The sequence below is a fragment of the Otolemur garnettii genome, unplaced genomic scaffold (genome assembly GCF_000181295.1).
Source record: "Otolemur garnettii isolate 467f Iridium unplaced genomic scaffold, OtoGar3 scaffold00097, whole genome shotgun sequence".
Lineage (NCBI taxonomy): Eukaryota > Metazoa > Chordata > Mammalia > Primates > Galagidae > Otolemur > Otolemur garnettii.
In genome coordinates this window covers 7295162-7311474 of record NW_003852492.1, presented here as the reverse complement: position 1 = coordinate 7311474, position 16313 = coordinate 7295162, and the positions used below count along the sequence as shown (strand labels likewise).

General features: G+C 42.8%; 1 protein-coding gene across 2 annotated transcripts in view; it reads left to right on the top strand.

The window, feature by feature from the left end:
* Positions 1-16313, top strand: part of NCAPD3 (non-SMC condensin II complex subunit D3) — a 57959-nt gene that overhangs the window by 24388 nt on the left and 17258 nt on the right. For both annotated transcript variants that reach the window (XM_003795918.3, XM_023516768.1), the window contains exons 15-24: positions 2851-2924; positions 3775-3909; positions 4957-5177; positions 8354-8545; positions 9106-9203; positions 9320-9435; positions 10138-10245; positions 12738-12852; positions 12947-13054; positions 14859-15097. In XM_003795918.3, the coding sequence (XP_003795966.1) occupies positions 2851-2924; positions 3775-3909; positions 4957-5177; positions 8354-8545; positions 9106-9203; positions 9320-9435; positions 10138-10245; positions 12738-12852; positions 12947-13054; positions 14859-15097 (1406 nt within the window). The remainder of the gene's footprint in view (positions 1-2850; positions 2925-3774; positions 3910-4956; positions 5178-8353; positions 8546-9105; positions 9204-9319; positions 9436-10137; positions 10246-12737; positions 12853-12946; positions 13055-14858; positions 15098-16313) is intronic.

Genomic DNA, 16313 nt, shown 5'->3' with positions numbered 1-16313 from the left:
ATCCTTCCTAATCTGTTCTAGGCATTGTAGATAAATAATAAAACATAAATTCCTGAAGTTTCATCTCTTAAGGAGCAATCGAAGAGACACGTGTCTTTATGTTTAAAAGCTTTTGTGCGTGCGCATGTGCCCAGCCCTATTTCTTTACTTTGAATGGTCTTGACACCCTTGTAGAAAACCAATCGACTATTTGTATGAGCTTGTGAGCATATTTCTTACTCTTAATTTTATTCAGATAATCTGTATGTCTTTGGTGATGCCACTACATCACTATGTTAATTGCCATCGCATTACAGTGTGAAAGGGGAAAATAACCTTTCCCACAAACCTCATGAGTTCTCAGTCGGGACGGACCCCTGTACAAAAAGAAAGATTACAAGGCAAATGGATAGCTTGAGCTCACGAGTTCAAGACCAGCCTGAACAAAAAAAAAAACCAAGACCCCATCTCTAGTAAAAATAGAAAAACTGAGGTGAGAGGTTCACTTTAGCCTGCATTGGAGATTGCTGTGAGCTATGACACCAGGGTACTCTACCCAGGGCAAAAGCTTGAGACTGTCTCAAAAATAAAATAAAGAAAGATTAATGAGACAACAAGAAAAACAATTGAGTTTATTAATGTGTGAAGTGCTCATCAGTCATGCAGGAGAAACTTCAGGCAAAGAACCTCAAAGCAGTGACTTAAAAGTCCACTTATGATCACGCCTGTAATCCCAGCACTCTGAGAGGCCAAGGCAGGCAGTTCACCTGAGCTCACCGGTTCTAGACCAGCCTGAGCTAGAGCGAGACCCCATCTCTAAAAACAGCCGTAGGTTGTGGCGGGCACCTGTAGTCCCAGGTACTTGGGAAGCTAAGGCAAGAGAATCGCTTGAGCCTTAGAGTCTGAGGTTGTTGTAAGCTATGATGCCACGGCAGTCTACCAAGGGCGACAAAGTAAGACTCTGTTTCAGAAAAAAAAAGTCCACTTATGTAACATCTTCAAAGAACAGTAAATTTGTAGGGAACGAACAGAATAAAGGAAAGCAGTTTTAGGCTCCCAGGGGTAGCAAACCATAGGAAGGTAAATACAGATGCTCCTCAAATTGCAGTGGGATAAAACCCATCATTAAATTGAAAATACCCTAAGTTAAAAATGCAGTTAATACAACTAACCTGCTAAACGTCATAGCTTAACCTAGCCTGCTATAAATGTGCTCACAACACTGGCATTGACAGACAGTTGGACAAAATCATCAAACACAGAGTCTGTTTTATAATGAAGCATTTAATATCTTATGTAACTTGTTGAATGTGGCACTGAACAACATTTCAGAACACAGCTGAAAGGTCCCAAAAAATGTTTGAAGCGTTTTGTGAATATAATGGGATGTAAAAGCATAAAAAACTGGATCTAAAAAACTGCTGGCAGCAGGGCAGCGTAGAGTTTCGGTTGCTCCCCCCTCAGCGGTGTGGCCCGCGGGAAGCTGTGGGTCCCTCCCACGGCCCAGCATCATGACTGAGTATTTATCCTACAGTATATCGCTAGCCCAAGAAAAAATCAAAATTTAAGGAATGGTTTGAGGACATATCTATTATATTCTCACCAGCGTAGAGTTGAAAACATCTCAGGTTGAACCATCACAACTTGGAAACTATCTGGACAGGGGAGGAAAACCATGAAGTGAGGTTTGTAGATTCCTCTGGCCAATAAAAGTCTAGAGTCATCTCCAGAAGGAAGAATTTGTATCTTACCTCTAGGCAGAAATGGGAGAAGACCGAGCTTTTCCTCTGTTTGCTGCTGCTTAATTGCCTTCAGCTCAAAAATAATTTTTGTATCAAAGAAGCATAATTTGGGGTGACATTCTGGTTTCCTTTAGTTAAGTTTTGCAATCAGGAAAAGTGGAAGTTCTCCATATTTGTTTAAAAAAATGGTCTGGGTATTCTGGGTCCCTTGTATTTCCATATGAATTTTAGAATCAGCTGTGAATTTCTGCAAAAACGTAAGCCATATTGAATTTCATAGGGAGTGATTTATAGATCGATTTAGGGACTATTGCTATTTAACGTGTCCATTGCCATTTAATGTGTCTTGCTATTTTCTTTTTTTTTTTTTTTTTAGAGACAGTCTCACTTAGTGGCCCTTGGTAGAGTGCATATAGCAACCTCTAACTCTTGGGCTCAAGCGATTCTCTTGCCTCAGCCTCCCAAGTAGCTGGAACTACAGGCACCTGCCACAATGCCCGGCTAATTTTAGAGACAAGGTCTTACTCTGGCTCAGGCTGGTTGCGAACCCATGAGCTCAGGTGGTCCACCTGCCTCGGCCTCCCGGAGTGCTAGGATTTACAGGTGTCAGCCACTACACCCAGCAATGTCTTGCTATTTTAAAATGAATTAGTAAACATTTTTACGACTTTAAGTTTAAATTTTTAATTCATATTAAAAGATATGATCCACCAAAAGAAAGCTCTTCAGGGTTCTTAATAATTTTCAAGAGGGCTTCGAGTGAAAAATGTTGATGTTTCCATTATATATTATCTCATCAAATCTTTATAACAACCCAAGGGTTAGATTTTCCTGTTTGTAGCTAAACACAATAGAAGAACTGAATAATTTACTCAGAATTTTAGAGGTGCGAGCCAGGATTTACAACTGAATTTTTAATATTCTAAATTATGGGCTTTATGGTGAATAACTGATTAGTGAAATTGTCTTCTTTTTCTATACCGTTTCATCCTTGGATTTGTTATGATTTTAAACAAGCTAGTTACTGAATCTTTAAGATAAACGTACTTTCTCAGTACTGTGTGGTGCAGTACTAGAATGTGTGTGGTTTTTCTCAGACCGTAATGACTCTTTGGTGTTCCCCCCACAGGAAGATGTGTCATGGGGATGCTGAGAAAGCGGGTTAGGGATGAGAAGACCAACGTGAGGAGGTCTGCACTCCAGGTGTGAGTTTTTTCCCACGTTTTTAATGCACTCTCTTTTATGCACTAAAAACTTGGCAAAGCAAGACGAATATTTTTAAAACCTCAGGGCCATCTTCCTTGCTTAATCCACTTTCACTTAGCTGTTACTCGACCCTGATCCTGTTCTATATAAATTGTATAGATGAACTGGAAGATGATCTGTTTTTAAGCTTCCCTACTGAGTTGCTGGCTTTTTAAGAACCACAAATTTATATCCTTAATTTCTTTTGTTTAGAATAGGGATTCTAGGGGGGCATTTTAGTAGCTTTATAAAACTGGGTGGATTTTAATAGCTTTGTAAAATTGTTCATACATATTTGTTTATATAAAATGTATGTCCCACGTTTTCTCTGAGAAAGGCCTTAGCTTTCATCAGATTGTAAAAGATGGGATGTTGTAGAGAGGAAGGATGAATCCATGCCTCCTAAAATGTTAAGGACCGCAAACTAACTTCAAGAAAGTATTCTGGGCCGCGCCTGTGACTCAGTGGGTAGGGCGCTGGCCCCCTATACGGAGGGTGGCAGGTTTGAACCTGTTCCTGGCCAGCTAAAACAGCAATGACAACTGCAACAACAATAACAAAAAAAGCCAGGCGTTGTGGCAGGAGCTGTAGTCCCAGCTACTCGGGAGGCTGAGGCAGAGGCAAGAGAATCACTTAAGCCCAAGAGTTGGAGGTTGCTGTGAGCTGTGATGCCGCAGCACTCTACCAAAGGCCACAAAGTAAGACTCTGTCTCAAAAAAAAAAAAAAAAAAAAGGAAGTATTCCACAGTTTGTCTTTGCAGATTTATGTGACTCAGGCCTCACTTCAGGTTGCATATCTGCCTTGCAGGTGTTAGTGAGTATTCTGAAGTATTGTGAAGTCTCGAACATGACGGAAGACCTGGCTATTCTGCGAGACCGGTGTCGAGACCCCGCAGTGTCTGTCCGGAAGCAGGCCCTGCAGTCTCTCACTGAACTACTAATGGTGAGAGGCAAGGCATATGTATCTAATGCATGGTATTTTACATTAGAAATAATTCCTCTTAATAATGACCTGTTGCTAAATGGTACATTGACCATTAGAAACTCTGCCAAGTCCACTGTGCAGGGTAAGGGAAAAGAACAGGTCTCTGTCAACGATGGGTGATAGACCGTGCTTCGTATTAGATGTAAGTGGGAACTAATGCTGGAGAATGCTGATTCTTAGCCTCTTCTTCAACTTAAATATCACAGAGAAAAAAATTTTAAAATTATTTTGGTTGTGCTAGACACCTAGATTAAGTTTTGTCAATTAAGACATAAGCAGGCTGGGCACAGTGGCTCATGCCTGTAATGCTCCCAATCCTCTGGGAGGCCGAGGACGGAGGATCGCTTGAGCGCAGGAGTTTGAGGCCAAACTGAGCATGAGCAAGAGCCTGTCTCTGGTAAATACCGAAAAATTAGCTGAGCATTGTGGTGGGTGCCTGTAGTCCCAGCTCCTTGAGGGACTGAGGCAGGAGGATCACTTGAGCCCAGGAGTTTGAGGTTGTTGTGAGTTACTACAGCATTCTACCTGGGATGACAGAGTGAGACTCTCAAGAGAAAAAAACAACAAGCTATAGATATAGATAATATTGCCAAAAGAGCAGACCCACTAATGCTATACATATTTTTTATTATATTTTTATTCTTTTTATTTTTTATTTCATGATAGGAGGCATTCAGCGATGCATATTTTGACTATTTCTGTCAGCATCTCTTCTAATTGCTCCTTTGGATAAATTATTTGCTCTTGATTTTGAAAGACTGAAAACATACTGATTTACTAATACAATAAGGACTTTAATGTGTAAGTTTAAAATTTTAGTATGCATGGATTTACAATAAGCCTCTATTTTGAATGTTGATTCTGTTTCACTCTCTGCAATTGCATTTGCAGTCAGATGTGCGGTTACTTTTAACATGTTTCTCAAAACGTTGATTGCAACTTCACCGACTCGTATTTAGACTCCTAACAGCATGAGACCTGACATCCTAATTTTTCAATCCTAAGGCCCAACCCGGATGTGTCCAGATACAGAAAGACTGGCTGATGGGGATCGTCCCGGTGGTAATGGACTGTGAGAGCACCGTGCAGGAGAAGGCCCTGGAGTGCCTCGACCAGGTCCTGCTACAGAACATCAAGCACCACAGTAAATTTCACACCGGAGACAACAGCCAGGTGCTGGCGTGGGCCCTTCTTACTCTCCTCAGCACAGAGAGCCCGGGACTGAGGTATGCTGACTGTGTGGCTTCTGCTCATTATACAAGGCCGAGGCTTTGTATTAATACATTTCTCCACTGATCTTGAAAAACCAACTTTCTGTGTCATTTAGTGTATGTGAAGGCTCAATGGTGGTGCCTTTTTTTGTTGACCTGCTTCGGATCTCTTAGTGTTTTTGTGGTGACTATAGTTTGATCACTTTCTTCACTTCCCCCTGCATCCTGTACAGCATAATATATAGTAGAAAACACTCACAGATAGAGCATCTTAATATTACAGAGGAGTCTTCCAGAAGCTGTATGACAGAATTGAAACAGATCGGGTACGGAAGCGGACATGAGATTCCACCTGTCGTCTGTTTAATTCACTGTAAAGAGCCCAAAACAACAGCACACTTCTCTCTACATTGAGTTATTTTTTTGTAAAATAATATTGTTAACTTAGTAGGTTTATTATTCTTATGAAATGAATTGACAAGTAATTTTGAATTTCTCAACTTTAATTTCTGGCATGACGACAATTGATAGATATAGCCCACATAAAAGTTTTTTTTTGGGGGGGGGGTCAGTAATTTTTAATAGTTTAAGGCGGGACTGTGATGAAAAGGTATGACAGCCCCAGAACTAGGGAATCAATTTTCTTTTTTTTAGCAAAAGGCTTATTGAAACTAGAAGGCAGGGTTGGTGGCATAAAGAATTCTACAAACCTTCGTAAAGAAAATGTTAAGTTCTTAACTATGGCTAGACTATCAAGAAAAGTTTGCAGAAAGACAGAGCAGAGCATACTTCACAGAATAGGTGACCTTTGAGATGAAACTTGAAAGCTAAAGGGCACCCCCTGTGGGGAAACAGCCTGGGGTGCAGCTGGGCTCCAGTGTGGCTGGCTGGGGTGCAGGGGCTGGGCCTGAGACGAAACTGGATAGTTGTAATTGAGCGCATGAAAACAGGTGGGGGCGGTTGATGAATTTACAGTCGGTGAGGAATACAGGAAGGGTAGTCAAGTCACATAGAAAGGGGGCCTAACCCAGCGGTTCTCAGCCTGTGGGTCCCGACCGCTTTGTAACAATGAAAAGACATCACGGCATTAGGAAGGTGGAGAACCACTGGCCTAAACTAAGGGGAAGGCTGTGGGCTTCAGGAGAGCCGGAAGTGGTAGAGTTGGTGAAGGTGGAGCTTGAGGATTGGAGGGAAAAGAGGAGGAAATGGTTGATTTATGACTGAACAAACGTAGTGCAGACCTGATTTTCCAAGTACCGTTCTAAGTGCTGGAACTCACAGAATTCACTGGGCCCACTTGCTGTGCTCACGTTGCTCTCAAGTCCAGTGGAAAGAGACACAGTCGCAGTTGTAGTACAAAGCGGGCTACGGGCGCGTCGAGTCGCATGGCGTCTTGGTGATTCTTTCTTCTTCTCTCCCTCTTTTGTTCCTTTTCCTCCTCCCCCTCTTTATTTTTCTTCTTCATTTTCCTCTTCTTCACCTTCCTCCTGCTCCTTTATGTATCCTTCTTCCTTCTCTCTTTCTTCTAGCTTAGGATGGCTTCCCAGAAGTGGTGGCCTGAGCTGAATATTAAGGAGCTGTGGGATTATTCAGGCAGCCAGAAGAGTGGGGGCTTCCAGGCAGGAATGGCAGTGAAGGGCACAGCAGCCGGAAGGCTCCAGGCGTGGACTGCGCTGTGGACAGCAGAGGTCCAGAAGGCAGGCTGGAGGTGGAAGTTCAGTTTTTACTTGGGGTGCTTTGTCTCCTGTGAGTGGGGAGCTCTTGACAATGAATGAGATCACCTAGGGTTGGGTGCTAGATGAAAGCTCAGGACCAAGAATGGAGCTTTTCAAAATCAGCCATTAGCATACTTAGAAAAAAGGGATTAGTGAAGGGAAATGAAAGCAGGTCCAGTGCTCGACCAGATAGAGCTAAAGGCCAAGGATATTGTCCTTAACCTTGAGTGGAGGGCGAGTAAAAGGGGGACTCGAGTGGCCATGGGTGCTGACATTACGTGGAGGTGGGTTAGTGTTTAAATGGCCTCCTGACCATAGGGAGCTGGAGGCCCACAGCAGGGCTGCCTGATGACCGGTGTGGGAGGCCTGCCGGGAACTGCTCTGTTGATGTGGTTGGGTATCAGCTGCCAAAGAAAAGCGAGATTCGAGATTTAAAAATTGGAATTTCAGAGAATTTGTTCTCCATTCTGTTGGCTTTATATAAGAAACTTCACTTAATATTTGTGCTATTCTTTTTAAGTAAATTTAAAATTATTTGATTTCTTGCATCTTGTGGTATTCAGACATGAATCGTATGGAAGTCATGTTGTGCGCTAACTGCAGTAAAATTCTTGACATATGCGGATAGATTGTTTTTAATCGAGAGCTAATGCATTAACAAAACCATATGCTTACTGTGGTACGTGGGTGTATTTTAGTTTGTTATAGTTGCCTTGTTCTGCATGCTTTGAGAATTTCCCTTTTTAAAAAAAATTGAATGAGAGACTCTTACTGATCTTTGTACGTGTGCACATTTTCCCAGAACTCTAAGAAAAATTAATTGGGGGAGAAATGTCTTTTCCTCTAATACAGCACCATCTCCTGAGTTGTGTGATTTTGTGCCGTACTTCAGGAAGAAGTAAGAGGAGAGATGGTTTGAAAACAAGTAGAACATAACACCCGCACTCAAATACATCAGAAGCAGTTTTTATTTTATTTTATAAAGGCTTGAACTGTTTCTGAGTGGGGGTAGTAAACTATAGCAAATCTTGGCTCAGTTAGTATCACCATATGTAAGCACTAGGAAGTCATTTTCTTCCCTTGGAAAAAGGACAGTGTGTCTGGTTTTTTTCCACTGTAACCCTACAAACTCTGTATGTCTCTATTGTCAGAAACCTATTTCATTTTGTGTAGAAATTTCGTAGGAGATGAGAAAAGTCTCAAATAAATTGGGAAGTTTTATTGTTTGCTTTAAAAAAGATAAGTATTTTATGAGGAGAACAATAAATGCAGCTTATTCAATATAATAAAAATTAAAATGCCATCTAGATGGTACCAGATGAGCCCTGAGCTAGGAACCTGTTTGTTCCAGAGGATATTTCCCGTGTCAGCGGGGTCCTGCAGCAGCAGACATCGAGGCCCTTTCAGTGAGGGCTGATCTGAACAGTTTTGTGTATTTATAGTGACAATTCTGCCTTCTGTCATTTTTTTTCCCAGCCGCTATCTAAATAAGGCTTTTCATATTTGGGCCAAGAAAGATAAATTCTCACCCACTTTTATAAACAACGTGATCTCACACACTGGCATGGAACATTCTGCACCAGCCTGGATGCTGCTCTCCAAGATAGCGTGCTCGTCCCCCAAGCTCAACTACACCAAAATCATCGAGGCCTGGGAGAAAATCAGCAGGTTTGCACGCTTGCAATTTAACCACTGATGGCACAGTCCAGATTCTTAGAAACAAAGCTCATGCTTTAAGGAGGTGGCCTATTTGATAGCTGTTTATTTACTGCTACTTGTCTTTTTAACCTGGCATAAAAATGAACTTGATAAATAAGAATCAAGGCCCAGCTCGGTGGCTCACACTTGTAGTCCCAGCACCTTAGGGGGCCAAGGCTGGGGATTCCTTGAGGCTAAGAATTTGAGACCAGCTTGAGCCAAATAGCAAGACCCCATCTCTACAAAAAAAATAAAAGAATTAGCCAGGCATAGTGGCCCACACCTGCAATCCCAGGTAGTTGGGAAGCTGAGGTAGGAGGATTTCTTGAGCCCAGGAGTTCAAAGGTTGCAGTGAACTATGATCATGGTGCCCTTGACCTCCAGCCTAGGTGACAGTAAAACCCTATGTCTTAAAAGAAAGAAAAAAATGAGAAATAAGGATAACTTTTAATAATCCAGAAGAAAAGGAATTTTTTGGCAACAATGTTTAACTTGTTTCTCTCTTGACATTTCTCCTGCCCTTTCTCTAGTCAGCAGAATCCCAATTCAAACACCTTAGGACATATCCTATGTGTTATCGGGCATATAGCAAAGCATCTTCCTAAGGGCACCCGGGACAAGGTGATTGGTGAGTGTCTAAAGGAGAATCTTTCTTAAAGAGGCGTTCCCCTTCATTCATTACAGGTTTTTATATGTACGTATGTTTTTAAGCAGTTACACTTCAAGGGTTTTGACTTTTCTCAGGTGTTATCAGATGTAAGCTGATTGGATTTCAGTGGTCTCTGGAGTTGATCAGTTCAGCCGTTGACGCCCTGCAAAGGCTTTGTAGGACATCTGCAGAGACAGCGGTGGAGGAGCAGGTGGGCCCACAGATGGCTGGATGTATTTCTGCCTGATTTGTACTTAGTCACATTATTCTGTTTCAATGCTTGAGCGGCCTTCTCTATAGACAGAAGACCTGTAAGGATGTGTAGACTGCAGCGGCTATTGCTCCCACAAGGCAGTACTAGTATGACTAGCAGTTGACACTCCAGAAGATCTGGCTGATAAAAAACGTGACTCCCTAAGACAGTCCCCACCTCGGTGCTAGGGCAATAACGCCGCTGCCTGACACTGATCTCCTGGAGGGAACTCTATCAGGTTATCTTTGATAAGGCCTGTGACACCTTCAGATATCCTTTCCCTTCTTTGCCATCCTTATTTCAAGAACAGTTACTAGACAATTTTCCACCTGGTCAAGGACTTGGAAGCCATTAATCTTTAAGTGGATCTGCCATAGCGTCTGCTTTTGTGGCTTTCCCAAAACTTGTCCGAAACCATAAGGACGCACTTTTAGCAGTCTCGCCATGAGACCAGCCAAGCAGAATTTGCAGATAACAGTGCATTGATCATCTTCCTCTCTACATCTGCCCCATATGGGCAAAAGGCAAGCACTTGCAGACTCGGCTTAGCCGGTCTCCTGGCGAGACTGCTAGAAGGGTTCCTCCTGGGAATGCGTCTCATGGGTCACCTGGGAGATGTGACCGCTCCTCCCTTCAGAGGTGACCTTTGCCTTGCCGTAGGAGTTGCTGCACCAGGTGTGTGGGGACGTGCTCGCCACCTGTGAGCACTGCCTGTCCAACATCGTCCTGAAGGAGGGTGGAGCGGGAAACCTGGACGAAGACCTGCTGGTAAGGAGTTGCTTGTGTCAACCATTATTTTCTCTTCCGGCTTATAAATAGCAGCAACGATGCTGCAATGAGCACCTTAAATGCTATTAATAAGAAAGAGCCCTCCTAGCCTAGAGCTTACTCTCTTTTTAGAAAAAAAAAAAAATTGTTGATAACCTATTTTATGTTTTTCTTACGTACTTATCATCTGGGGGGAAACTTGACAGTAAATGTTTCAACCAGGTTCAGCGCCCGTAGCTCAGCGGTTAGGGCACCAGCCACATACACCGGGGCTGGCGGGTTCAAACCTGCCCAGGTCTGCCAAACCACAACGACAACTACAACCAAAAAATAGCCGGGTGTTGTGGTGGGCGCCTGGAGTCCCAGCTACTTGGGAGGCTGAGGAAAGAGAATCGCTTAAGCCCAAGACTTTGAGGTTGCTGTGAGCTGTGGCTCCACGGCACTCTACCGAGGGCGACATAGTGAGACTCTGTCTCAAAATAAATAAATAAATAAGTAAAATGTTTCATCCAGTTAGATCTTAGATGAAACCTGGTTCTAATAAGGAAAATAAAATATATATTGTAAGCTTGGTAAAGTTAAGCTTAGAAATAGTAAGGTAAGAAAATAATAAAGTGCATATATGCTTTATTTTTTTGACTGGTTCATTTGATTTAAAAAAAAAAAAAATTATGTCTTCCAAGCTGTTTGGACATCAAACTGTAGAACTGGGGAACGGTACTGACTGAGCAGTTGCTGCAAAGTGATAATCTAAAATAAAATGAGAAACTTGGCAATGAAAACACAGATGACCTTGAGAAGCAAGATGGTATCACAGGGCAGCCCTGCTTTAGAAACTGTTCTAACAACGCAGGGGGGTCCTGTGAGCCTGGACGTGTTGAGCCAGCCGGCTGTCGACAAGATGTGTTACGACAGTTCTAATTCCAACTTCTGACGTTGTCCAAGAAAGGAAATAATCAGCTGCTTTTTGATGCCCTCAGAACAGGCCATCATGTAACCAAAACGTGCCATTTTCCCCGCTATATCAATCAGTAGAGCAACTCTTTCTGCATTCAGTTCCTGCTGTGTCAGCCTAGCTCTTACAGTTCCTGGTAAGCACAGACCACATTTAGATTTGTTGAAAGAGAAGACCATTGTGCCAGTCACACATTCTTTAATAAAAAGTCTTGTGGTGGGAATCTGGGCACTTGAGGGATGATGGCCGTGACGGGTAGCTTGGCCCAAGGTTTCTAGAAGGTCTTGCTCTTCTAATATTTCTGGGCAGGTTCTGTGTCTACACTAAGAAAAATGCTTAGCAAGGTCAATGAGTTTCCCCACCTAAGAATTTTTTTCAACTGTTAAGTATGTTATCAGAAGCTACTCTTCAATCCAAATCCAGATGAGAAAGTTTGGCCATGCTTCTTTATGTAGAATTTAAGTGTTTCTTTAATCTATCAAGAGATAGGGCATGTTCAAGGTTTTTTTAAACCCACATACATCTTGTTATTGGCTTTCTTACCGTAGAATAAGCATTTATTTGACATTATACTCTTTAGTTATCACCCTTCTATTTTGGAGGTAAAGAAAAAAGAACAGTAATGCTTAACATCATTAATAAACACAGTGTGGGCAGCGCCTGTGGCTTAGTGAGTAGGGCACCAGCCCCATATACCGAGGGTGATGGGTTCAAACCCAGCACCAGCCTAACTGCAACAAAAAAACAACCGGGCATTGTAGCAGGTGCCTGTAGTCCCAGCTACTTGGGAGGCTGAGGCAAGAGAATCGCCTAAGCCCAAGGAGTTGGAGGTTGCTGTGAGCTGTGACTTCACGGCACTCTACCGAGGATTAGTAAGTGAAACTCTGTCTCAAAAAAAAACTTTAAAAAAATAATAAAAAAACACAGTGATGGCATCTGCAAGGAAGCAGGTATTAATACTCGGTATGTTTTGGATAGAAGTCTAAATAGACACCATTCTGGAGAGCAATTTGGAAATACGTTTTAACATGTAAAATAGGTTTTGATATACTCTGTAACCCCGGTTTTCACTTTTAAGGAAATAGAGCAGTATTCAGGGTACACAGGTGCTCTCCAGAGCTCGTGTAAACTTTTGCAAAGGGTTAGAAACAGCGTGAGTATTCATTAATAGTGGAATAGTGAAATAAATCATGATGACATCTGAGGTTTTTAAATGGCATACGTATGTAGTCATTAAACCTGTTTGTAGTATATTGCATTAAAGGGTACCTACTATTCAAAGGAATAATTGCAAACTTCAAAATAGCATTATTAGTAACTGTGTAAGAGAGGCAAACATAAAGCCACATAACTATAGAAATACTTTGAAAAAAAGGTGTACACACAATTTTTTTACAATGGCCAGGTATTTTTATTAAACAAAAGAAAGTACAGTTTTTTACATCTAGGGGTAAACACTCCACGAACACTTCCTTAATCTAGCTGGAATTAACTTCTCCGTGGCCTTATTTTTACTGCAAACCACTTCTCTTCGTAGGTGAAGTACATTTTTACCTTAGGAGATATAGCCGAACTGTGTCCAGCCAGAGTAGAGAAGCGAGTCTTCCTTCTGATCCAGTCCATCCTGGCTTCTTCTGCTGAAGCGGACCACCGTAAGGCCCCTGAAATCCTACTCTGCACCGTGCTGCTTTAAGGCTGCGTGTACCAGTGAGGTTCTGGCAGTAAACCTTTCCCTCTTTTCCGTAGTACCGCCATCGCAGGGCACCAGTGACGACCCAGCCTCTCAGCCGCCCTTCCAGATCCAGGGCTGTGTCATGCCTTCTGTGATTAGGGCACATGCCATCATCACCTTAGGTAAGAAAGCCACAGGGGAAACAGAACTGTACAGTCACGGTGTGTGTGTAGCTTTTGTCTTTAACAAAAGCCCAGCCGTAGTAACGTGCTGTATGCTGCTGAGGTCACATGTGCTCTAGCGCCTGTCATTTGGGGAGGTAATTCTCCTGTGAGTGCCCAGCTCTCCAAGCTTAACAGAGTGGTAGACTTACAATGAGTTCAAACAGTGAAACCCAGGAAACTGACAGATAGCCTGGCTCACGCTAAGAGCCCTCAGCCTGACAACTACCCAAGATTGTGCTCCGTCTGTAGGGAGCCTTGGTTTTGTAGTAGGATCGTGTTAATTTATCTCAGTTATCCCTGCTTCTGTACTTTCTCTCCAATACCTTCACGAGCCTTTAATGTTCTGTAATTTTTTTTGTACTCATAATGTAGCACAGTGAAATCTGTTAAGAACTGTGTGCCTCCACTGCACTGATATCTGGGAATGAAAAAATAAATTTGAAGTTCAGTCTGTAAAAGACGATGTTTTTTAAAAAATACTTCTCAGACCTGATAGATGAACTATTAACATTATTTGTCCATGAACTCAAATTATTGTGAATCTTTAAAACACTGACCAGTAGGTGCTATAATTTAATTTTTTTCCCTTAGTGTGATTGTGTATTTTATACTGGGTAAGGTTCACCAACTTTGGGGGTGCCAGGATCACTTGACACCAGGAGTTTGAGACCAGTCTGGGCACAAGTGAGACCCTCTCTCTTTAAAAAAAAAAAAACAGGGAAAAATGAGCTGAGCATGGGGGCACACACCTGTCGTTCCAGCTTCTGGGGAGGCTGAGGCAGGAATATTGTAAAGCCCAGGAGTTTGAGGTTGCTGTGATCTGTGATGATGCCATTTCACTCTAGCCTGGCCAACAGAGCGAGAGCCTATCTCAAATACAAGCAGATACGTGAATATTTATTGTTATATTGGTTATTTTTCAAATACTTAAGGATGGCAAATAAGAGTAGAACATTCTCCAGCCCACAAAAAGAACATAAAAATAAAATTCAGCGTCCCTCCTACTAACAATAAGAAATAAAAATATGAGATGATCATCTTTTCCTACTTACCTAGCTTGAATTTCAAATTCATTCCAAGGTATTTAGCTGTGGTAAAGTATATGTATAACCAAAAGTAAAATGTATTACCTGTTATAATCTGTTGGTCATAGCTGGGCGCAGTGGCTCATACCTGTAATCCTAACACTTTGGGAGGTCGAAGCAGGTGGATTGCCTGAGCTCAGGAATTTGAGACCAGCCTGAGCAAGAGGGAGACTCTATCTCTACAAAAATACAAAAAGTAGCCAGGCGTTGTGGCAGGTGCTTGTAGTCCTAGCTACTTGAAAAGCTGAGATAAGAGGATCACTGCAGCCCAGGGGTTTGAGGTTGCTAAAGGCCAGGATGTCACAGCACTCTACCGAGGGCAACACAGTAAGACTCTGTCTCAAAAAAAAAGAAAGTTTGTTGGTCATTGTCCGAGTTAATAGATAACTTCAACCTTCGAACGCTGACTTTAAAAGGAAAATGATTTTACATATATTAGTGTAAAGAAGTATCCCATAGTATATATCTCATGAAACTCTGTAGGAGTCCATTTTTCCTGAAGGTATTCTGAACTTTCTGACATTTAAGATGAGTGAGTCTGCCTCTAGTTTTTTGTCGTTTGTGATTGTGGGCATGATGTTTTAACTTTAAGTAAAATTCATAGCAAGATATGTCTAGAGAAGATTTAGGCATAGAAGGAGAACAGAAACGAGATATCCTCCTCTCTCCCGTGCCAGGTAAGCTGTGCTTACAGCACGAGGATCTGGCAAAGAAGAGCATCCCCACGCTGGTGCGAGAGCTGGAGGTGTGCGAGGACGTGGCCGTCCGCAACAACGTCATCGTCGTGATGTGCGACCTCTGCATCCGCTACACGGTCATGGTGGACAAGTACATTCCCAACATCTCCCTGTGCCTGAAGGATTCAGATCCGTTCATCCGAAAGCAGACGCTCATCTTGCTGACCAATCTCCTGCAGGTTCGTGCAAGGGTGCGACCCGCCCCTCTTACTTTCCACTACAGGAAATGTGCTCACTTTGTAGTAGGATCCAGAAATAATTAGTCTCATCTCTAGTTTAGATTTTCACTCCTTTTAAACAGGAGTGAAATTACTTGCAAATGTTCACTGGGGTGTCTGTTCAGACTTCCCGTCGAGCAGTGTGAAGTTTCATCCCGGGAGCTAAGTGCCATGTGGTAAAAGCACACTCAGTAGACGGTTAGTTCTAGTTCCGTTTCTCTTACCCTCCCCAACCTTGAACAAGCCCGTGTTTCTCAGATGTCACTTACTTGTTTGTGATGAGTGAAGGCTTTGTCACAGTGTCACTCTGAGAGTCCGGTAAGACGTCCCAGTGTGTGCGAGCTTAGGGGACTGTAGATGTCTCAGAGTAGTAGGTATTTTTATATTTATAAAATAGTAGATACTCTTATATACATTAGAAACATACATTTGGTCCATAATGAGGAGAAAATGATAATTGATTTTTAAAAAGAGGATTCATCTGTCCTGGTATGTTTCACACGCTCAGGTTTTCCTGCACTATGTACAAGGGGCACCTCCCTCTAAGCCAGTGGTTCTCAACCTTCCTAATGCCGCGACCCTTAATACAGTTCCTCATGTTGTACTGACCCCCCAACCAGAAAATTATTTTCGTTGCTACCTCATAACTGTTTTGCCTCTATTATGAATCGTAATGTAAATTTTGCCACTATTATGAATCGTAATGTAAATATCTAATATGCAAGATGTATTTTCATTGTTACAAAGGGGTCGCGACCCACAGGGTGAGAACCACTGCTCTAAGACCAAGTGCTTTGGGTCATTTTCATAGTAGGGTGGAAGGTCTGATATGCTCTGTGCACATCCTCCTGCACATCTCCTCGTTACTATAAGGGGAGTGTGGTCTTTTGATGACTGTGACGTGCGAGCTGATGGGCTGAGCTGGAGTACATGACAGACCCTGGCTCTGACAGCGTGGTGTCACCAGACAGCGTCCACAGGTGGCTGTGAGACTGTGCAGTGGAGCTGGTACACTGACACTCCAGCTCTGACAGCGTGGTGTCACCAGAGAGCGCCCACAGGTGGCTGTGAGACTGTGCAGCGGAGCTGGTACACTGACACCCCAGCTCTGACAGCGTGGTGTCACCAGAGAGCGCCCACAGGTGGCTGTGAGACTGTGCAGTGGAGCTGGTACACT